This window comes from Convolutriloba macropyga, chromosome 6 (assembly GCF_964194025.1).
Source record: "Convolutriloba macropyga chromosome 6, txConMacr16.3, whole genome shotgun sequence".
Taxonomy (NCBI): Eukaryota; Metazoa; Xenacoelomorpha; order Acoela; family Convolutidae; genus Convolutriloba; species Convolutriloba macropyga.
Genome location: NC_134473.1, coordinates 12,035,151 through 12,057,994, shown reverse-complemented (window position 1 = coordinate 12,057,994; position 22,844 = coordinate 12,035,151). Strand labels below are relative to the sequence as shown.

The 22,844-nt window shown below is 35.7% G+C and overlaps 1 protein-coding gene across 1 annotated transcript; it reads right to left on the bottom strand.

Annotated features, from left to right (window-relative positions):
* Positions 1–4,713: 4,713 nt before the first annotated feature.
* On the bottom strand, positions 4,714–18,542 carry LOC142340776 (uncharacterized). Its single transcript, XM_075391481.1, has 4 exons — positions 18,305–18,542; positions 14,336–14,702; positions 8,866–9,093; positions 4,714–4,980 (listed from the first exon to the last, which is right to left on the bottom strand). The coding sequence occupies exons 1-4, from the start codon at positions 18,388–18,390 to the stop codon at positions 4,795–4,797; spliced, it is 867 nt and encodes a 288-aa protein (XP_075247596.1). The 5' UTR covers positions 18,391–18,542; the 3' UTR covers positions 4,714–4,794.
* Positions 18,543–22,844: the final 4,302 nt, after the last annotated feature.

Below are 22,844 nucleotides of genomic sequence, written 5' to 3'. Positions count from 1 at the left end.
AAAAAGAACGGTCCGCCTAACTTTCCTAGAAAAAAAGTTAGTTTTTCATACGGAAATTTGCTATTATTTCAAATAAATAATTTTAAAAATAGGTCAATTTCGTCGGGTCGAGGAGTTGTCCAAATCAAACCAAACTCGGTATGGAGAATCCCATAGGTATCTAGAGTGTAAAACAAAAAGAATTTCTGCTATAGCTTGCCTAGAAAAAAAGTTAGTTTTTCATACGGAAATTTTGACTTATTCGCTTATTCTATTTTCAAAAATATAGAAATTTCATCGGGTCAAGGAGTTGTTCAAAGTGAACCAAATTGATATCCCAGACTACCAGTAATATTTAGGTTGTAATGCAAAAAGAATGGTCCGCCTAACCTTCCTAGAAAAAAAGTTAGTTTTTCATACGGAAATTTGCTATTATTTCGTTTAAATTGCAATTATTGAATTTTAAAAATAGGTCTATTTCGTCGGGTCAAGGAGTTGTCCAAATCGAACCAATTTTGGTATGGAGTATCCCCTGTAGATATAGAGTCTAAAACAAAAAGAAATTTTGCTATAGCTTGCCTAGGAAAAAAGTTAGTTTTTCATACGGAAATTTTGACTTATTCGCTTATTCTATTTTCAAAAAAATAGAAATTTCATCGGGTCAAGGAGTTGTTCAAAGTGAACCAAATTGATATCCCAGACTACCAGTACTTTTTAGGTTGTTATGCAAAAAGAACGGTCCGCCTAACTTTCCTAGAAAAAAAGTTAGTTTTTCATACGGAAATTTGCTATTATTTCAAATAAATAATTTTAAAAATAGGTCAATTTCGTCGGGTCGAGGAGTTGTCCAAATCAAACCAAACTCGGTATGGAGAATCCCATAGGTATCTAGAGTGTAAAACAAAAAGAATTTCTGCTATAGCTTGCCTAGAAAAAAGTTAGTTTTTCATACGGAAATTTTGACTTATTCGCTTATTCTATTTTCAAAAATATAGAAATTTCATCGGGTCAAGGAGTTGTTCAAAGTGAACCAAATTGATATCCCAGACTACCAGTAATATTTAGGTTGTAATGCAAAAAGAATGGTCCGCCTAACCTTCCTAGAAAAAAAGTCAGTTTTTCATACGGAAATTTGCTATTATTTCGTTTAAATTGCAATTATTGAATTTTAAAAATAGGTCTATTTCGTCGGGTCAAGGAGTTGTCCAAATCGAACCAATTTTGGTATGGAGTATCCCCTGTAGATATAGAGTCTAAAACAAAAAGAAATTTAGCTATAGCTTGCCTAGGAATAAAGTTAGTTTTTCATACGGAAATTTTGACTTATTCGCTTATTCTATTTTCAAAAATATAGAAATTTCATCGGGTCAAGGAGTTGTTCAAATCGATTTAAACTCGGTATGGAGAATCCCATAGGTACCTAGAGTGTAAAACAAAAAGAATTTCTGCTATAGCTTGCCTAGAAAAAAAGTTGGGTTTTCATACGGAAATTTGCTATTATTTCGAATTATTTTGCGAGTATTATTTTAAAAATAGGTCTATTTCGTCGGGTCAAGGAGTTGTCCAAATCGAACCAATTTTGGTATGGAGTATCCCATGTATATATAGAGTCTAAAACAAAAAGAAATTTTGCTATAGCTTGCCTAGGAAAAAAGTTAGTTTTTCATACGGAAATTTTGACTTATTCGCTTATTCTATTTTCAAAAATATAGAAATTTCATCGGTTCAAGGAGTTGTTCAAATCGATTTAAACTCCGTATGGAGAATCCCATAGGTACCTAGAGTGTAAAACAAAAAGAATTTCTGCTATAGCTTGCCTAGAAAAAAAGTTGGGTTTTCATACGGAAATTTGCTATTATTCCGAATTATTTTGCGAGTATTCTTTTAAAAATAGGTCTATTTCGTCGGGTCAAGGAGTTGTCCAAACCGAACCAATTTTGGTATGGAGTATTCCCTGTATATATAGAGTCTAAAACAAAAAGAAATTTTGCTATAGCTTGCCTAGGAAAAAAGTTAGTTTTTCATACGGAAATTTTGACTTATTCGCTTATTCTATTTTCAAAAATATAGAAATTTCATCGGGTTAAGGAGTTGTTCAAAGTGAACCAATTTGATATCCCAGACTACCAGTGCTATTTAAATTGTAATGCAAAAAGAATGGTCCGCCTAACTTTCCTAGAAAAAAAGTTAGTTTTTCATACGGAAATTTTGACTTATTCGCTTATTCTATTTTCAAAAATATAGAAATTTCATCGGGTCAAGGAGTTGTTCAAATCGATTTAAACTCGGTATGGAGAATCCCATAGGTACCTAGAGTGTAAAACAAAAAGAATTTCTGCTATAGCTTGCCTAGAAAAAAAGTTGGGTTTTCATACGGAAATTTGCTATTATTTCGAATTATTTTGCGAGTATTCTTTTAAAAATAGGTCTATTTCGTCGGGTCAAGGAGTTGTCCAAACCGAACCAATTTTGGTATGGAGTATTCCCTGTATATATAGAGTCTAAAACAAAAAGAAATTTTGCTATAGCTTGCCTAGGAAAAAAGTTAGTTTTTCATACGGAAATTTTGACTTATTCGCTTATTCTATTTTCAAAAATATAGAAATTTCATCGGGTTAAGGAGTTGTTCAAAGTGAACCAATTTGATATCCCAGACTACCAGTGCTATTTAAATTGTAATGCAAAAAGAATGGTCCGCCTAACTTTCCTAGAAAAAAAGTTAGTTTTTCATACGGAAATTTTGACTTATTCGCTTATTCTATTTTCAAAAATATAGAAATTTCATCGGGTCAAGGGGTTGTTCAAATCGATTTAAACTCGGTATGGAGAATCCCATAGGTACCTAGAGTGTAAAACAAAAAGAATTTCTGCTATAGCTTGCCTAGAAAAAAAGTTGGGTTTTCATACGGAAATTTGCTATTATTTCGAATAAATAATTTTAAAAATAGGTCTTTTTCATCGGGTCAAGGAGTTGTTCAAAGTGAACCAAATTGATATCCCAGACTACCAGTACTATTTAGGTTGTAATGCAAAAAGAATGGTCCGCCTAACCTTCCTAGAAAAAAAGTTAGTTTTTCATACGGAAATTTGCTATTATTTCAAATAAATAATTTTAAAAATAGGTCTTTTTCATCGGGTCAAGGAGTTGTTCAAAGTGAACCAAATTGATATCCCAGACTACCAGTAATATTTAGGTTGTTATGCAAAAAGAATGGTTTGCCTAACTTTCCTAGAAAAAAAAATTAGTTTTTCATACGGAAATTTGCTATTATTTCAAATAAATAATTTTAAAAATAGGTCTTTTTCATCGGGTCAAGGAGTTGTTCAAAGTGAACCAAATTGATATCCCAGACTACCAGTACTATTTAGGTTGTAATGCAAAAAGAATGGTCCGCCTAACCTTCCTAGAAAAAAAGTTAGTTTTTCATACGGAAATTTGCTATTATTTCAAATAAATAATTTTAAAAATAGGTCTTTTTCATCGGGTCAAGGAGTTGTTCAAAGTGAACCAAATTGATATCCCAGACTACCAGTACTATTTAGGTTGTTATGCAAAAAGAATGGTCCGCCTAACCTTCCTAGAAAAAAAGTTAGTTTTTCATACGGAAATTTGCTATTATTTCGTTTAAATTGCAATTATTGAATTTTATATAATGGTTTATATAATTGTTTTATTTATTGTTTGCTTTTATTTTCTTTGGAGATAGAGTTTAGACCTGGTTTTTTGGCCAGTGCTTTGCTCAAAAATCTCCTATAGTTGAATGTTCATAACTCCGCCGTAGCCGGTCCCCAGCCCGGTTGAGATAAGGAGGAGGGAAACACACCCAAATCATAATGGAAAAATCTCATAAGTTGATTTTTTAAAATCAAATTGAGATATTTCCGACACTACTGTAGCTAAATTTATAGACTCATTTAGTGCATCTGATCAGACTACCGCGTGCTTTCGAGACGGTTTAAGGGCCGAGGATTTTGCCCAAAAATAACGGGGAAAAGAGTGTAAAGAGTGTAAAAATAATATTTTTACACCGTTAGTGCCCTTCTATAACTAAGGGTTTAATAACGGGGAAAAGAGTGTAAAGAGTGTAAAAATAATATTTTTACACCGTTAGTGCCCCCTTATTAAGGGTGGAATTACATATTAAAGTGTAATTTACGGGTGTAAATTATAGAAAAAGAGTGCAAAAAAGAGTGTAACAATAAGTTTTAACGGTGTAACAAAGAGTGTAACAATAAGTTTTAACGGTGTAATAAAGAGTGTAAAAATAAGTTTTAACGGTGTAATAAAGAGTGTAAATTTAAGTTTCAACAGTGTAATCAAAAGAGTGTAAAAATAAGTTATTCCACTCTTTTTCCACCGTTAAATCTTAAAATTACACCGCTAAAATTACACTCTAACAGGGAATTCCACCCTTAATAAGGGGGGCACTAACGGTGTAAAAATATTATCTTTACACTCTTTACACTCTTTTCCCCGTTATTTTTGGGCAAAATCCTCGGCCCGGGCATTCAAACTGCCGACAAACGGTTGGCTTTGGTAGTATCCTTGAAATTTTCAAGATTAAGAACCGCTCGTCACACCAAGAAATTGTCTCCTCAAAACAAATATGGTGAATCGCATTCTTAGAGTCTAGTAAGCCTGAAGGCTCTAAAAGAACTTAATGCCCTCCGGTTTCTTGTTTTTAATCTTCGTTTTTTTTAGCTCAACATCAACATTGTGATAAAAAATTTTGTACAAATGGTCACATTTCTTTGTTTACAGTATGCTGACTCAAATTCTTCGGTTATTTACTTTATCTTTTTTTACAGGAAAATTTAACATGGACATTCTCCGTGTTCTTCGTAGAACCATCCGTGTCTGTCTCGTATTGCTGTGAGTACTAGTTCATGTCTATCTATCAGTTTCTGGTTCAGAATGAGTTCCTTTATAGATTGACGTTGGTACTGATACACTTTACTCTCAGCTTTTTCCATTTGAGCCTTCAAAGCAGCAATTTCTGCCTGAAACAAACGACGTGAAATCAAACACAGATTAAGACTTGCAATTATCTCTCAAAAAGATTGAAAACTTGTAACAAAGAACATGTTTGGACATGTATACTCATTAAATAACTGTTTCCGAACACTTTTAGAATTTTAACATTAAGGAGTGTTTTGACAGGTTTTTTTAACATAACATAATAAATTGTGCATTCTGTAATTGTTTGAGGGTTTTGAGGCCTTTCTTGGGTGAAAAGGCAATCTGTTATTACACACCTTCTCTTCACGTCATTACTATCAACGAAGAAAAGGCGATACTGTAACCGTGGAGAACAATGACGACAAAAGTATGGACTTCATAGTCTTTTTCAAGGGTCTTTCTACTTGAGACCAACTTCCAATAATTAATAGTTATTGTGAGCGTGATCTAGGCAGCTGCACGCGCAAATAATTAGCATGGTGACGATACTTCTGCTAGTTGAAGACTTTCTTATAGACACTGTAACCATGAACAACAGTTGCTATGATCCGGTGAAATTCAAGGTAAAGGCATGAAAAATTGAAAGACAAGGAAAATGAACCAGAGGAAATCATAGCGAATTCAGAAAACACTACCAACACGGGAAGATGTAGACACTTTTTAAGTTTGACGCGAACCTGATTTTTTTTTGTTTCACTGCTGTCTACAGACGCCTGCAATGTTGAAGGAGTTTTTCGACCAGATATCCTTGATAAAATGTACTAATTGCTGGGTCATGCGTAAACTTGAAGATATTTCAACATTGCCCACGACTAAAAAAGTGTGCGAATTGTTTTCGAAGGACAGTCGAGCGCTTGGCTTAAGCGGAGACTAGCAAAGCGTAAGGCTTCGAGAGAGCAGCTCAGCTACTTAAATACCTAAACCGTCAGCTGTTTGTCTTGTTTTTGAGGTCAACGTCAAGAGAAACCCCTAAAAAACACCTCACGACTAATATAATTGCTACGAACTTTGATTAAGAGAAATATCATTAATTTTTTTTGCAATACGTCACTATTTTTTAATTTGAAAACTCGAAACTGAGAAATAAATTGAAGCTCTTTTTCGGTAAGGCAATCCTGGCAATCCAATTAAATTCGAAAATTGCAGACCATTCATTGCGTTTTTGCAACGTAAAACCTGATTTTAACTCTCATTGGAAGACGACATTTTCCCTCAACTATAAATTGGATACATAATCAATGTATTGATGGAGAAAGCAATCAAAAAATAATGAGCAAATACAAAAGTAAGGGGGAAAACAAGTCCATTAGCGTTTCTATTTAGTTGCACAAAAATGGCAGCAGCCAAGGTGGGGAGGAGAAAACGTAATGGGAGGATCAGAACTCCTCAAAGTGACTTTTCTTTTGACATTAATTTTACTAGGAGTTCCTAATTTCAAATGCAATTTATTTTAATATCATTTTGAGCTGAACACAACCCTGTTTTGTAGTGAGACCACGCAATGGCTATTATCAATACCTATAAGCAATAGAATGGTAACTAAGAACAAAGTTAGAGTAACAGGCATCTAAAATCGGGCTTTATGGGTTAATCCCGTTTCTATTTCTGATTTAAATTTTTAACACTGACCCTCTTCATTTTGAATTGCTTTGCTGAGCAACTGTTGTCTAAAAACAATTTTATGACTTAACAAAAAACTAGACCTAGAACGGACTGACTTGAAAATGACTGACTTGGGAAAACAATTTCTAAAAAAATCAGATCAAAAAAGTTTTTAAAAAACAGAAAATCAATGAAAAAAAATGCAGTATGTAAACAAAAAACCATTAGAGAGAAACAAGAAACCTAAGTCTAGGTGGAACTATGAATGGATTGGGAAAACCATTTAGAGTAAAAATCCGATCCAAAAAAACAATAAAAATTAAAAAGTGAAGTTGCCGCACGTGAACAAAAAGCCACTACCGAGAAAACGGTTTGAATTTTTTTTTCAAATACCGTATTCTCACTCTTCTTGAAAATTAGAGCAAAAAAATGTTACGCCGCAAAACCACTCGCTACTTCGCTCCACTTCCTGTTTCAGGGTGACAAAAATCAATACTCGGATCTTAAAAAAAACAGCACCCCAAAAATTTTAAGCTCTTTGAAAGGTAAAAAATAGGAGCGCTATAACAGCCGGCTGAGAAGCTGAGGCGGCTATCAGTAATTAAATCATTTAGAAAAAAGTACACAACTCAGAAAAATCTCTACATTTCGCAGTGAAAAATTGTTGGAAACCATTTTTTGTCTATGTAGTTCTGCCATTGACTCAAAAATTCAAGCAAGACTCAAAAATTTTGTTGGCCAGCAATGATCTTTAAACTCAGAAAAGGACAAAAATATTCGAAAATTTTAAAATACTAGTAGATCTTGACAAAAAATTTGCTTAAATTCGTAATTTTATTATCTTCAGAACCATTCCATTGTCTCAAGAGACTATCCAGTATCCCTACTTCAAGTCTTAGTTTGTTTCACTGGCTCATAAAGATCCATAAACTTGGAACATGATTTACAAATTGTCGAAAAATTAAAAAAAGTTTAAACTTTGTAAAAAAAATTGCGAGGACGGGAGTCCTTAAAGTTTTGATAATCATTCAATCAACCGTAGAAACTTTGCAATAGTTTTTTATCAAACCTTGGAGGAGGTACTTGGGCCCTGGCGCCAAAAAAAATAATTAATCAAACATAATCAAAAATTATTAATAATCAAAAATCATCATATATAATCAAAATCATAAATAATCAAAAATAATCAAAAACCGAAAAATATTCCATTACATCTAGAAACTACGCGATAAACAATTATGAAACCCTAGAGGAGGTTCCTTGGCTGCAAAAGCCTAAATAAATGACAAATTATTTCAAAAAAATTAGAAATTGCAATTTTTATAATTTGAACTCGAAAAGTTGTATTATTTTGGGCTCAAGAACTCTAAAAATGACCTTTTAAACTTAATTTATTTCCTTCCCGGTAGCTTCATCACACTAAGAAGCTGAAGGACTACTAAAAGAAGCTGAGGGCCTCTAATGAATCTTGATGCCCGCTGAGTGTTACCCGTTTATCCCGTTTTTAAGGACAAATAGTCAGATGGGTCAAACGAAAAATTGGTCAAGCGAAAAATCGCATAAAAAAGACCAAAAGGACTAATATAACTGCTACATACTTTGTTTGAGAGCAATTAATCATTTCTGATAAATTGTATTTGCGTAAAGACTACATTTATAAGAAGCACTGGCGCTCGAAACCGCCTTTGATCAGACCAACCAACTGAGGCATTTTTTCATATTTTAACGTGCTCAGTACCTCGTTGGTTTAGATCGTTACTAATCACATTCTAATGTGGAAGATTTTATTATTTGTATCTGCTATCTCTTCTCAAAGAGATAACATAGATTTTCAATGTAAACGTAACCGGCTAACGTCGGGCGAATTGTACTGAAATGACTGGCAAGTGGTTTGGCTTCGGTAGCAGCCAGTTTTGGAGTAGGGATCCTAGCATTAGAAGAGGGGGTGATTGGAGTGGGGGTATCGCCGGGGAGAAAGGGATTGGAAGTGGTTGGGAGAGGGCTGGGAAGTCTTGACGAGGGGGTCTAAACTACGGGGACTGTTGTGGAGGAGAGAGGGAAAGGGGGATGACTAGAGGATCAAGAAGAGAAGAATCGCCCTTCACACCATGAATTTATATCGCCTAAAAACATTCTCGGTGAAAAACACACGTAGAGACTATTAAGTAACTCCGGGTTTTTCCTGTCTATCCAGTTTTTGATCATGGAAGGTCAAAAGCGTCTGACGAAACATCGACCGAGCAAAAAATCGGATAAAAAAGACTAATATAAGACTACAAGATTAAAATAATTGCTACAAACTTTGTTTGAGAGGGATTAATAACCTGTAGGCAGGCATCAGGACGTTGCAAGCTTCTCATTTGATCTTCTAAATGAGAGACTTTTTCGTTTAGGAAGTTGTGCTGATCTACTTCATCGACTTCCAGATCTATCATCATGTTCACTCGATGTATGTATTCTGCTGATGTGCGCACTAGGTAATCGTTCTCAGCCTGTAACTTCTTTTCAACACTTCCCCAGTGAGCCTCAACATTCTTTTCTCGAATATTACACTAAATACAAATCAATACACATGTCAAATATGGCGACCTTGATAAAGAGGATTTATTCTGTTTTGCCGCCTGGTTGATTAGCATATAAATTTTACTCCCCTCAAGCGCACCTGCAAGTTTTTATGTGTAGGTACGAGCTAGATAGCAACAAATAGTTGGTAATTGCGGTGGGGGAGGGGGCGTAGAAAACACTGGGGGATCAGAATAGATCTGATTAAGGTAAACTTTGATTGTAATGTTCACGCCCAGCTGCTTCTAAACTTTATTGTTAGTTTTCAAGTGTAGGGACTGTGAAACTTCAATAGTATTGTTAAAGCTTGTCTTTTTACCACAACAGTGAACAAATTTTTTAAAAACAAAAACTAATTATGAACTCTTATCTGATTGCTTTCAGTAGATAACTGCGTGAACTTGTTCCAGACGCTCACAGATTAAAAAATGCTCAAAAAGCAACACAAACTTAATTGCTACAAACTTTGTTTGAGAGCAATTAATTACTCCTTTTCTCGATGTTATTTAGATTTATTAGCTGTTATTTGGGCGTGCCAACTTCCTCTAGTTCAAATTCAAGCATAGTTCCCCGGAGGTTAGGGGCAGAGCAAATCAGCGCTCAATCAGTCCAGAGACATTCTATTTTTCCGGATGTCCAGTGCTCTGTTCATTTCCTAATTTACACTGGCTAGTCTTCATTTTTGAATAAAAATCACTGCATGAAAAAAGTATGTTTAGCTTAACTTCCGCCAACATGGTTTGCTTTCTATGCGATTCGAACTTTCGCGTGGGTACCTGAAACATTTAATTTGTGTAGCAAGTCCTGACCACTCAGCCAAATGGCCTTTGCGTTAATCGCCTACAATCTAGCTTAAGTAAAAAGAGTGTGTGTACTACTATAAGAATTAAAAAGTTATAAAATAAAAAAGTATGGCATTATGCTGCTCAGGCTTAATTTTGGGGTGGGAGTAATTTTTAGACCATACAGGATGAACCAAGCCTGGGCGAACTCTATGACCTTTATATACAATAAAGAAAAACTGCACATAAAGAAACTTAAAATATACTGGAGATGCAATGTTTCAGAAATGAATTAAATTTTTACTCTCGAAATGTGGTGGTTCAGAGCTGAATTGCCCTGAGGCTCAACTCCGAGTCTCCAAAAGTTTAAATAGCTTAAAATAAACACAATTGAGTCTAGTTTTTTTCGAAAAGAAATAGGAAAAGTAAGGACTAGCAAATTTGAAAACCTGCGAAGCTTTCAAACTCACTTTTAATGTTGAAATTCACAAAAAAAAACATGCTAGGAGCAACGATAACTTAATACCCAGAGGTCATATGGAAGTCCTGTTTAACATCATGAATCTCAGATATTCCCAGTTGCTTTAACGCACCATATTTTGCATATACTGGTAGCAAAGATTGAAAAAAATTGTTAAAAAACGCTGCCGATGTCATTTCCTCGTTTCTATTTATTTTATGTTACTGCAAAAAAATTCGGTTAAGGTTTCTTGGCCTAATCTTTTAATTGGTTAATTGAACATTCTAACGTGCACAATTTGAGATCCTTCATTATTTACGTAAGAGCTTTAAGGTTGCCGCCCCTTACGATTGAAGTGTGATTAATTAGGTACCAGTTGACTGGTATAATGAATAAGAGGCACGTAGCCATCACATCCTCAACAATCAGGATAAGAGAAGTAACTGAAGTAAGTAATTTTAATTACCTTTAAATTTTACAAAAAATTAGTTATCGGATGTTTTCCCGTTCTTGAGAAAAGATTTGCTACCTAAAGACGCATAAATATTGCCCAGGCATGCTGTTGCAACCAAAAAATTGGGGTGCATGGGTTACGAGTATTACAGAATTGTCATCGTATTTGATGTCAAAAATAAAAGTAAACTGTCCTTTATAGTTCTGTGTAACTCTTCTATGGTTACAAATAAAAAGACAGGCCCCAGTTGCGCTGCATTTAAAGCCTTAAGGGGGTATAGTGCTTTGCTTCGTCTATTTATCTCTGCGCGCGATGTAGGCTTACTTGATCCTATCAGACTAACTGACTCTGGACAACACCGAATATTAACTTCAATTTTAACGTTGGCAGTACACAGCACCAGAGTCAGTGATAATAACATAGTATTTTTAACAAAGAGATTATCTAGAGTAAAATAAACTTGCCCTATGTAAAAGAGAGTGCAGTATACAGCAGAATAACGTTGGCAGTATACAGCACAAGAGTCAGTGATAATAACATATTAATTCTAACAAAGAGATTAAGTAGAGTAAAGGTAACTTGCTCTATGTAAAAGAGAGTGCAGTCTATTTAGTCAACGATTGGTGGAGAAAATTGGAGATGACATATTCTGTATTGCGGTCTGCTGTATCCATCCGGGTTTACGAGTTGTATCCGAGTTGTAGACTGAAGCTGAAAAATGTTGCATGTGTTGGTCCCTGTCAACAGAAGTAGGCGAATAGTGTCATCAGCAGGCGATTCAAATTTTGTTGCATGTGAAACCAGTAAAAATTCAAGGTAGAGGGTGTTCTGGCTCGTGGCATTTTATCTTGTTGTGTTTCCGGCTGTCTTTCTATGTCATTTTAGTGAGTTTGGTCCCAGTTGTGTAGAGAGTTTTAGTATATGGATCTTTTTTTCCAGGGTAAAAAAGATTTCAATTCGTCTCCTTTTTATTTCGAGTTTTAATCGGAGAATATTTGCCAGCTTAATATATTAGTTATTATCCTACCTAGCAACTGTGAGCAATTTGACTTTTATTAAATTTTACTATTCTAAGTTTATTTCCATCTTTGTAATTTCCAAAAAGAGAAAAAAGAAAAATAAAAACGTTCTCAATGCTTTAAATAAGAGTGTAGTAAGAGTTTTGTCGGGAATAAATGTAGAAGTCAGTTCCCCGGAGGGTAAGAACTGTTTCTCGATAGGAACTGTGGTCTTTTAGTGAAGCTGAAATCAAAATCTGGAGCGTGATTCTGAGTATCGCAGAGTACATCGAGCAATTGCTGATTGCGGGCAGGCCACGCCGCCTGATACCCATGATGTAGATCCACGTTGTAATGAGGCTGCTTTGTAAGAAGGTGGTACGAAATGTCTTTCTTTTTCTGTGGAGGTTCTCCATTGGCCAACTTGTCGGCCATCTAATCTCTCAAGTGGAGATTGAAGCTGTGGTGGTACATAAACTTCCTGGCACGGCCTTTAGAACAGCGCAGATGCTTCATTGGGACGAATATTGGGCGGTGGGTAGCCGCGAAAATGATCTCAATGAGGAAACAGTACAAGATAGAATAAAATTTCCACTGTTTGCGTTCCATTACTGCGTTCCTGTTACATAGGAGTAATTTGGGTAATAAGGAACGTGATTTTGGCGTTAACGTAATGGAGGCGTGAACTCATGTGGAGAAGAGGGTTTGTACTTCTGTAGTGGTGCTGGAAAAAAAGGAATTGAGCTTCCGGCTTTGCTTTTTGCTCTTGTTAACACGAAGCAATTGGCTGTTGACACCCGTCTGCATAGGATATAAAATTCCAAAGTGCAGATAGAAGGGGTCATAATTTTGATGAATAAATAAGGAATTTTCTTCCCGGGTGGAAATGATTTTGAGGTTACTGTTGAAACGATTGGCCCACGCAAAGAAAAATTTGTACGTGTGCCAAAAATGTTTCGTGAATTTTGAGTAGAGGGCAACAAAGATACACTCAAGAGGGAGATCTGGATCACGTTCCTCTTCCATATATTCATTTTCAGGCTGGTCAATGGTACAGCTAACGGCTGTCGGTTTCAGCATTTGTACTGCACGCTCTGTATCAATACGGAGGGAAATAAAAAAATTGATGATAGAGAAAATTTCTGTCTAGATGGCTGCTTCAATCCTCGGTTTGGGTTGTATGTGGATCTGTGAGAAGAGCCGGTCCTTTAATTAGAATGGCGTTGGGTGGACCTATATGGCAAAAAGGCTGGAGAAGCTCCACATTGTCCAAGAGCGGGTTATGATCACCGTGTCAGAGGGCGCAATCGACGTATGGACGATTCCGTGTCAATTTACGGATAATTGTCGGTTGCTGATGGTTTTTGATAGGGAGGATGTTGTGAGATTGGGTTTCGGGGTCTCGGTGCATGTACTGTCTCGATCTTGTACCTTGTGTTGCTGTGTAGGATGAGTCATCGGCGAAGTCGGGGGAGAGCCTGACGGTCGTTGGACGGGCGGCTGATGTGGCATCCCGAAGCATCCTTAGAATCCAACTTTTAGAATGATTTCATGGGGAGTTGGCCTTTTCGATTGCTCTGCCCAAGACGCACCTGGCGATGAGAAAGTTGAGGGTGGTAATATTGCGCTATAGTAACTGGCGCTGGAGTTTGCATCTTGCATCCCATTGCACGGGCTCTAATGTTGAGAGATTGAACGATAGAGGCTGTAGATGCAAAGGAAGGCTGCTATGCATCTCAAGCTTCAACAGATCAAACGGTGTGGGTTTGATGTTGGTTGGCGTAGATGAGTTATCGGGATGATATTATTTCTGCGCGCAAATTAGACCTGTCTCATTCTATTTGACTAACCGACTCTGGAAGTCACTGAAGATAAACTTAAGTTATAACACTGAAGATAGAGTTCAGCTATAATATACAGCACCGGAGTCAGTGATATGCTCATAGTGTTTCTAGTTAAGAGACCCGAATAGAGTTAAGTGTGTATGCTCTTTTAAAATGAGAATAGAGTCTTCTCAGTCTGCGATTGGTGGGGAATACTCATTCTGTATTTTCGTCTGCTGCACAATAAAAACATTCATTGTGTATTGCCATTAATTATGTTATTGACTGACTTGATGAACGTAGACAGCTTTGCATAAGACGTCCTGATTTACATGGTTTCAAATCTTTCCACGACGGGACCGGCAGTTGCTATCATCAGCTGGACTCCTTGGTTCTGATCAACCCCATCAGACCCTCAGTGGGGTTCTGATCAGAATGCTGCTGTATTGTTGAATCTTAGCAGAGACAACAGCTGTCAGTAAAAAAAAAAACAAAAATTAACTTGAAAGAAAAATTCGGTCAAATTGGCCTCTGATCAGACTTCTGTGCGCCCGAATCGGCCTCTGATCAGACACGTTCCAGACCATGGTCCAAAAAAGTGCGCTTAAAACTTTTCCAGACCATATGTAAGTCGAGCGCACCAATAACATGCGCTCGAAGATGGTCTGATCAGAGCTCAATTCGGTCAGGCTACCTCAACCTAGGCCTCTTTTACCTTTTTGGCGTACTCTCTTCTAAACCGGGCTTCCCTTCCCTCCCGTCCAAAATCCACCACTTTGCTCAGGTCAATTCCATCAGGCCCTCTGGCAGCTGAGTTGTCGCCGGTTTGTTCCTGATTTCCTTCTTTCTTCAGGCCCAACTTACGCAGACGTTGCAAAAAGTAGGGGACTTTGGTCTTTGAACCTCTCCTGGCGGGGGCTGCATCGTAATTGTACCCCAGTATCCTTCGATTTCCATCATTTAAGTGCTCGCTTATGCTTCCAAAGTTTGAGCTTTCTTGACAGTTTTGTTGCGTGTGACTTGGTCCTGCTGGAGTCTTTGGCTGTTCTACGAAGCTATCAGCGTCCGCGTTAGAATGCTCGCTAAAATTTCAAAATATGAGCTGATTCTTTTTCTTTCAAGATGAGATTTCAGTTGATATGAGTTGTCACGTGAGATGACAGAAAATCAATAGCAGCCCAAAATGGAAAAACGAATGGGGAGGCTGGTTTTGCTGCACGTTCGATTTTACATAGCCCAGGCTGAGGTGCGCGTTCCAAATTGTCCTGATCAGACCATTTCGAGCCATTACGTCGCCAATATTACAAATTCTGCATGGTCCGCGTTTGCAAAATTGAGTGACGACTTTTTGTCACTAATAACCGCGTAGAAGAAATTGGGTTAAATTGTGGACAACAATGACCATAAAATTGCGGACAATCCTTACAAATTCCGTCACTGATCTCTGAAAAATGCCGTTTTATGCCATCAATGTTCGCAATTTGTGAGCAGAGCTATCGTCATTGCGGCACTTTAACCTTTAATTTACAATGAAAACTTTGACCAATTAATTTTAAGATATCCCCTCACTTCATTTTGAGAAGAAAAACCAATTACGTCCCACTTGTTTCCCTTTAATCAGTTTTAAAAGAATTGTGATGAAAGTAGTTACCTGAGCGCGGTTATCAAGTAAATAAATTTTCGGACAATAGTGACACACATCTGCCAGCCTTTCTCGCTTGCGATCAAATTACGCAATCGCGGATATCAGTGACGAATGTTTTCTTTTTTGTGCAAATTTGAACTAGTTTTCCTTACTGTCACTGTTGTCTGCTAAGGCTTATAAAGCCTATTCTAAAACAAATATGGGCAAGCGGACAAAATTGACATTTGCAATCAAATTTGCTTGCTCAAAATGTAGGATTGGCGACGTAATGGCAGACACCTGGCAATTTTAGGCTCAAAATTACCATGCAATTTCGAGCGTACGCGCGCACTTGAGTCCGATCAGAGAAGATTCTATCTTGATTAGTCTGGGACGGTCTTATCAGAGGCACTTTTGGTCTGGGACGACCTGTTTAGGACAATTTCGGGCGACACCTCAGCCTGGGAGCAGGAAAATCCGGGCGCCTGAAAAAAGGAAATAAAATTTTGATCTGAATAGCCTTATCTGATTCATAACGAAAGTCATCACAATTAGTAAGTGAAATAAATTAATAATGATGATAAAAATTTTCAAAAATAGAAAAACTGAACCGTCAAAAAAATCAATCAAAAATTACCGTCCACCAAAGTGATAAAAATAAAGCACCATGATCATATCTTGATACCATTCTTGACAACGAAAGGTCATGACATGCACCAATTTAAAAGACCGTTGCTTTTTTGGCGACAGAGACATTTTTTACAAAATCGGGTTGTGAAACAAAGTGCAGTTAAATGAGATTAAAGTTTGGTCCTATTTTTCTAGCATTCTTCTCTTTTTTCGAAAATGGTCACTGCAAAAAACAAGGTTTCTCAAGTTTCTTCAACAATTACAATATCGCCCAACTTTTCTCTATTTTTCATCGCTTTATTTTCGCATTTTATTTTTTTGGCAAAGATGTTACTTATTAGTTTTTTGTTAAAGAAATCTTGATCTGTTTTGTTATGGACTATTAAGTGTCATTTGTTATCCTAAATGGCAATTTTTTCAATCTTAGGTATTCCCATGGTGCAATTTTGGTTCAAGTTGACCAAATTTGACCGTGACGGTTATTTAAAAATTTTGCTGATAGGAGTATGTTTGAATCAAGGCGCATTTTGTACTGATAAACCAACGCTCACTAAGATGAAAGCCTAGATAAGAAAAAATCTTAAGACAGAACACTTGGGATCGTTTTTTCGTAATTTAGGTAATAAGATATTTTTGATTCGTCTCGCCCATTATTTGTTCAAGCCCAATACAATTTTTAAAATCAAAGTTTATTAAAATCCGAGATCCCCCATTTGGGATGACCAGGATATTTTTGAGCGCACAACTCAGCTTGGTAGCCGGGAAATGGCGAAATGGCGAACTGTGTATCGCACCTTCAACTCTGCATCAAAAACCACAGAGCGGGCTGTTAAATAAACAAAAAGAACAAAGAGAATAAACATTTGATTCTCATCTTCTTCAATTTTTTCTCCTTGTTGGAATATGGAAGTTACAGAAAACAAGGCGGCTCAAAATTTTTTGTACAATATTATTTTCCCCCAACTTTTCGCTCGTTTTTGTGGCTTTTTCACACGTCTTAATTTTTTTGTCAAGAATTTTACTGTTTTTTTAGCAAAAGGTTGATCTTTTCTGTTTCGGCCTACCCAGTGCCATTTATTACCCTAGACGGAAAACATTGTCATAGTTTCAGGTTTTTTGTTTCAGGATTTGCCAGATTTGATTGTGACAATATACTAATCATTTTGATGGTACGAGTAGGTAAAAATGCAAGCGCTCTCTGAGCGCAAAAACCTAACACCTACTAGGATGAAAAACTGGATAAGAATAGAGTGCAAATCAAAATCACTACCGCTCATTTTTTTGTAATTTAGAATAATATTTTTATGATTCATCCCTACAAACAAATTTTTGGATAGCGTTACAGTTTTTCAAATATGAGATTTCTTAAATCTGGTACCAGGGTCTGGGTCGCTCTGATCAGGAACTTTTCGAGCGCAACTCTGAGCCTAGGAGCCAAAGAAATTGGACGACTGAATACAATGAAATTGATTGTTTGATTGTTATGAACATACTTGATTCAAAACGAAAATAGTCACTAATAGAAATTATAAATTTATGCTGGGGTAGGTATACACGAAGGCGCACTTGGAGCCTAAAAACTAACTCTCACTAAGATGAAAGTCTGGATAAGAATAAATCCCAAAACGCAACCATTTGGGATTATTTTTTTGTAATTTAAGAAACAAAATAATTTTGTATCATCCCTCCAAATGATCTTTTGTTTCCCATTAGGATTTTTGAACTCCGAGGTTTTTAAATGCGGGCTGGCCTCCCTGTTCTGGAACGGTCGGATCAGGACGATATCGAACGCACACCTTAGCCTGGGAGCCGGAATATGGAGAATCGCAAACTGTAACACGCCTTTTTTAAACATCTTTCAGTGCCACAGTGTGGCATAATATAGACAATCAATAAATTCAGCATCAAGGAATCAAGTTGAATGGATGCTCACAAAATGAGTAGCTGTTAATTTTTAAAGAATGATATGGGGTAATATGAGGGCAATTCTCATTTTTTCTTACTAAATCTTTTTTTCAGGAAGGTCACACAAAATACCTATTTTTATTTCAGGGTTACAAAACAATTGGAGAAAATTTTTGCCTTAGAGACAGCTTAATGGGCTTATCTTTGTAACCCCATCCCCCGAGGCAGAGGCCAGATTTTTGTAGCGGTTCAATGATGGCAAAGATAACGCAAACACCACAATTCTCTGATATCTACATGGCAATCGCTGGATCTAAGCGATTCGTTCCTAACCCCACTTGATAAAAAAAAAAACGGCCAAGAACTGGTATTTTCTTGCAAAAGATAACCGTTGTTGGTCGTCTTTTTGTGTTCACGACCCTTTGTGAACATTATTGACTTTTTATGGCAAATTTAGTTGAATTATTGTCAGATATATGTCCTTTTCATGCGCTTTTCGATTTGTAAAAGAACCAGTTACTGAACCTATCCGATAAAATATCTTCCGCTTGAGCCAAAGGGGCCAACAGATCACCAGTGTGTTCATCCTCATCAATAAAATTACTGGCCATTTTCAACAAATTTCACTTAGTTTGCTTTGTTTCCTCTTTTCAAAAGTTTCTCGTGTCGTAGGTTACTTAACTGCGCAGAAACAGCGCATTTTTGTGCATTTGTTTGTCGCAAAATTCCTACCGCTCAATATTTTTTGGTGGAAAATAATCGGCCTTTCATGACAATTCTTACTCAGAATGTCTCTTCTGGTTAGACAACCTCTATACAAGGTAATTCAGTACTCTAATTGAACAATACCTAATGCCAATAGTATTCTAATGGCTTTACCGTCCTCTAAGAAGTATTCTAAGATAAGTATACTCTGGCGATAAAAGAAAATTGTGTATCAGTACATTAAAATGTAGTTAATTTAGTGCAAAAATTTTTTAATCATGGAGACCTCACAAAATTTTTTATGAGTTGCTAACTTGTACTGTTGAAATCGATTCCGAATGTGGTTTTTGTATCACAGGCCTAGGCCTCGACTTTTGAAAAGACTTTAAAAGTCTAGTAGGGGGCCAATATTGACTATAATTACACGGTCGAGTTTCCTAGTTTAAGTCGAGCTAACACCTTTTCATGGGTCGAGCTTAAGTCTTTTCATACCGAAGAAAGACCAGTTAAGGTCTTTTCATGGGTCCATTTCATAACTCTGTTTTTTTTTCAAAATACAAAGTTTTTTATGTTTTTTTTTGCTTCTGTAAATACAGATACAGAACCGGAGCAAGACTAAATAGCTTTGCACGAGTGCACTTCAACTTAAGAATCAGTTGGAAATCTGCCAAAAGCCTTAAGAATTTTGTCAAATCTTAAAATAAAAAGTTATTGCAGCTTGCGTATATTACCACATCACTTGATCCAATGAAACCAGCAAGCTTAAGTGTATTGGCCCTAGTCCGACTAGGCATGACAAAATTTCAGCATTATTCATTTTGTTTTCCCTCCCAAAATTATGAGTTATCTTTTTAAAAAAAAATAATGCAGATTTTTGAGGGTCAAGCTTAAGTCCAGCCCAAATTTTAGGTCGAGACAAAGTATTTTGTAAAATTTCGGGTCCAGCTAAAGTCTTTTGCAAAAAATCTGAGTCGAGCTAAGGTCCAGAAGGTGTTAAAGTCCAGCTAAATTCTTTTCATAGCTCAAATGAGTCGAGTATGGTCTTTTCATAGTACATTTTGGTCGAGCATTGTCTTTTCATAAGTCTGTACCTAGACCTGGGATCCGTTAATACCGCAACTTTAAGAGCAAAACGCTCCATCAACGCTGAATAGAACTACAAACTATCCAATTATACAGCTGCATGTGACGCCAGTGGTCTAATGATACTGGATAATACGTAGCCACAATAGGTAGCATTGAATAAAGTTGACGTAATCATTAATTACCAGTTTATTCGGAGGACAGCTGCAATAGCGCATGCCTGGGATGAACAGCACAAAAAAATCTTTGGAATCATACTTAGGAAGTCATAAATGATTCTTAGTATTCATACTAAGTTATATATGATTTTTATGGAATATCTCGGCCGCAGAAAACATTCACTCTTGGAAATTAAGTGCATTAGACTATTGCTTTTGGCTACCTTCGACCTCTTTTCAATCCATTAACAGTTCGTTTCGCCGATAAGCATTAGTCTAATGTAAATCTTAGGTGCTTAAGTAGGTTAAAATCGTAAGTTAGGTGCTTTAATGGTATCAAGAAGCTTGGGCAGAGAAGAAAATATTTGCAGATCATTTTCAGACGCAACTAGAGTCAACAAAAATAGTCTTCTGAAAAGATCTGCCTGGAAAAAACTTACCAACTACCAATAATTCCACGAAAGTAAAAAACTACAAAAATCGAAAAATATATTTTTTTCTATAACGAAAAGAGTGTCTTCGAACTTACCACTGCTAACAGTGTCAACTTCAAATGAACTTTGCACAAGATACGTTTAGCCAGAAAACACCAGCTTTGAAGAAAACTACTGCAAACAAAAATAACAAAAATAAAGGACAACACAAACAATTATTGGCAAAAAGAAAACAATTTTTTTAATATTGTCATTGAGAATAAGTAGCATTAAAGTCAGTAAAACGCGCAGCCAAAACTTGAATTGTTCAACACGTATTGCTCTATCTACCAAAAAAAGATTATGTTAACATTAAATTAAAAAAAATTGCGTGACCACGTAACCTAAATAACAACAAACTCAGGCAAAAACCAAAAGTTGCAAAACAGCCGAAAACAAATGGCATAGAAAACAATTAAATTATTAGCAACAAAACTAAACAAATTTGGTTTTTTGTATCTAGATTAGTTTTATTGTACCTATATTAGACACAATTGATCCTAATTGGAGAGCAAATGATACCTATCATTAATCTAAGTTTTTTTTGAAGAACAGCCGTGACAAAATTGTTAAAGCTGCAGCTTTGAAATTAAAAGTCTAGATGAACTAAAACATGGCTAACAGAGAAGTCAAAGAGATCCAATATTAATGAGATTAAGGGAAAGAACAACAAAAATAACAAAAAATTGGGCAAATCCAAAAAAAAAAACTAACATTTTTCGAAAGCAGGAGGTGTTCGAAAAATAAAACTGTTTGATATTAAAAAATCTTTTTATATTGATTTCATTAGAGAGCCACTTAGAGGTATCCATAACGAGCCTAAGTGACAAAACAAAAAAACTACAAAAGTAAAGAAAGCCTAAAATTTCTTTTACTTTTTCGAAAAAAAAGTGTCTATGCCATTGACAACATTAAATTCAACTTTAATGAAAACAAATTTCATAAATGCTCTAAAAGAGCCATTGAGGATTGTCATTAATGACAATGCACAATAACAGCAAAAAGTTGTTAAAAGAAAAAATCACTTTCTTTTCAAGAAGTAAGTGTCAAAATCTTTGTGAACAATTGACTGCCTTCTGAAGGGTTGAAAGAAGTTTCGATTATAATGTTTCAGCATTCGTATTGTCTTTTAAAAGTATCATTCAGATAAAGTAAAGAAAAACAGCAAAAACAGAAGTCAAATTGCCGGACGTGAAAAAAGTTTTGCTCTCAAAAACCGAAAATCTGTTCGAACAACATTCTCTATAAAAATTTTGAAAAAAAGAATTCGCATTTTAACTTTAACTACTCACTTTTCGCGTCTCGTATTACATTGTGACTAAATTTAGGCTTCAAATTTGACTTTTCACTGAGAACAAGAGATCAAAAAAGAGTGAAACGAACTTAGCAGGACAATCCTTAAATTACAATCCAAAGAATAAAGAATTGAATTATTCAGTCAGGACACGACTCTTAAAATTCTTAAGACACGGTCAAAAAAGAAAGAAAACAACACCCTCAGCACTATGCGATAAAATGCACAATTAAATCTAAAAATAATTCCATTTTTTTAAGAGTTGTTGTTTTGAAATCTCTAACAAGATCAAAACTTCGACTGTACGATCCCTTAGAATTGAAACAAAAAATATCGACTTTGTGGAAATTTTTGTCAGAAATCAGAAAAGACGCAAAAACTAAAGATATTGGCAACAATTCTCTGTTAGTGGCGGGGCGTAAAGATAACAGAACCTGAAAACTACATGCAAATATCTTTAACTACAGCATATCATAAACATTAGAAGTCATACAACACTTTCTAATAGCCCACAAAAAGAACTGTTACCTTTGAGACTAACTGATAAGACCGCATTAGAAAAAACAAAAGAAACAAAACTAAATGAAAACTTTTTTTTTGAAAAGAACCTGCCAAAATGAAAGCGATACTGTTAAAAAGTCAGGCTAGCAAATTGATCTTCATGCAAAGAAACGTGTTCTTTTTAAGACTAATCGATAACACCAAACTCTGACCGAATTTCGAAAAACTGAAAAGCTATCTGAAACTTTTTAAAAGCAAATTATTTTGGAAACTACGACAGCAACAGCCACGCACTGAATCAATTATTTCCATTGCAATAGTCCACAGCAACAACCAGATGAGATCCATAAGTGAAGTCTTAAGGTGATAAAACATCAATAAGTACAACGAATACAGGCAAAAGACAAAAATTACTAACTTTTACTATTTTCATTGAAAAAGTAAAATTTCTGCAAAGTAACAGCGTCATAAAAAGAAAAAGCTAAGAGCTGAAACAGTTAATTCGTCCAATTGAGGCGCCATTAGCAACAAATGAGATTTTTCATTATTGCGACTAAGAAGTAAAACAAAAAAGTTAACATAGGAAACAGGTAAACCCTAATATTTGACAATGTTTCTTGAAAAGAATTAGTGTCAAGAACATATAAAGTATTAGCTTGAAACTGACACAATGAAATCAGTTGAAATAAACTTGACTATCACCCTATCGGATCTATTCTTAAAAAAATTGAATAAACACAATCAAAGTACAACAAATGCTTCCAAAATAAAAAAAATTTCAAAAAAAAATTATGAGACTAAATAGTGTAAAACTCAAGTGTCAAATGAGATCGAACCAACTATTAAATTCA

Coding starts and splice junctions, on each gene's coding strand:
- LOC142340776 (XM_075391481.1), bottom strand. CDS start 18,390: ATGGCCAGTAATTTTATTGATGAGGATGAACACACTGGTGATCTGTTG. Junction 14,703..18,304: donor GAAGATATTTTATCGGATAG/GTTCAGTAACTG, acceptor TTGAAATTTTAG/CGAGCATTCTAACGCGGACG. Junction 9,094..14,335: donor GAAGAGAGTACGCCAAAAAG/GTAAAAGAGGCC, acceptor ATTTGTATTTAG/TGTAATATTCGAGAAAAGAA.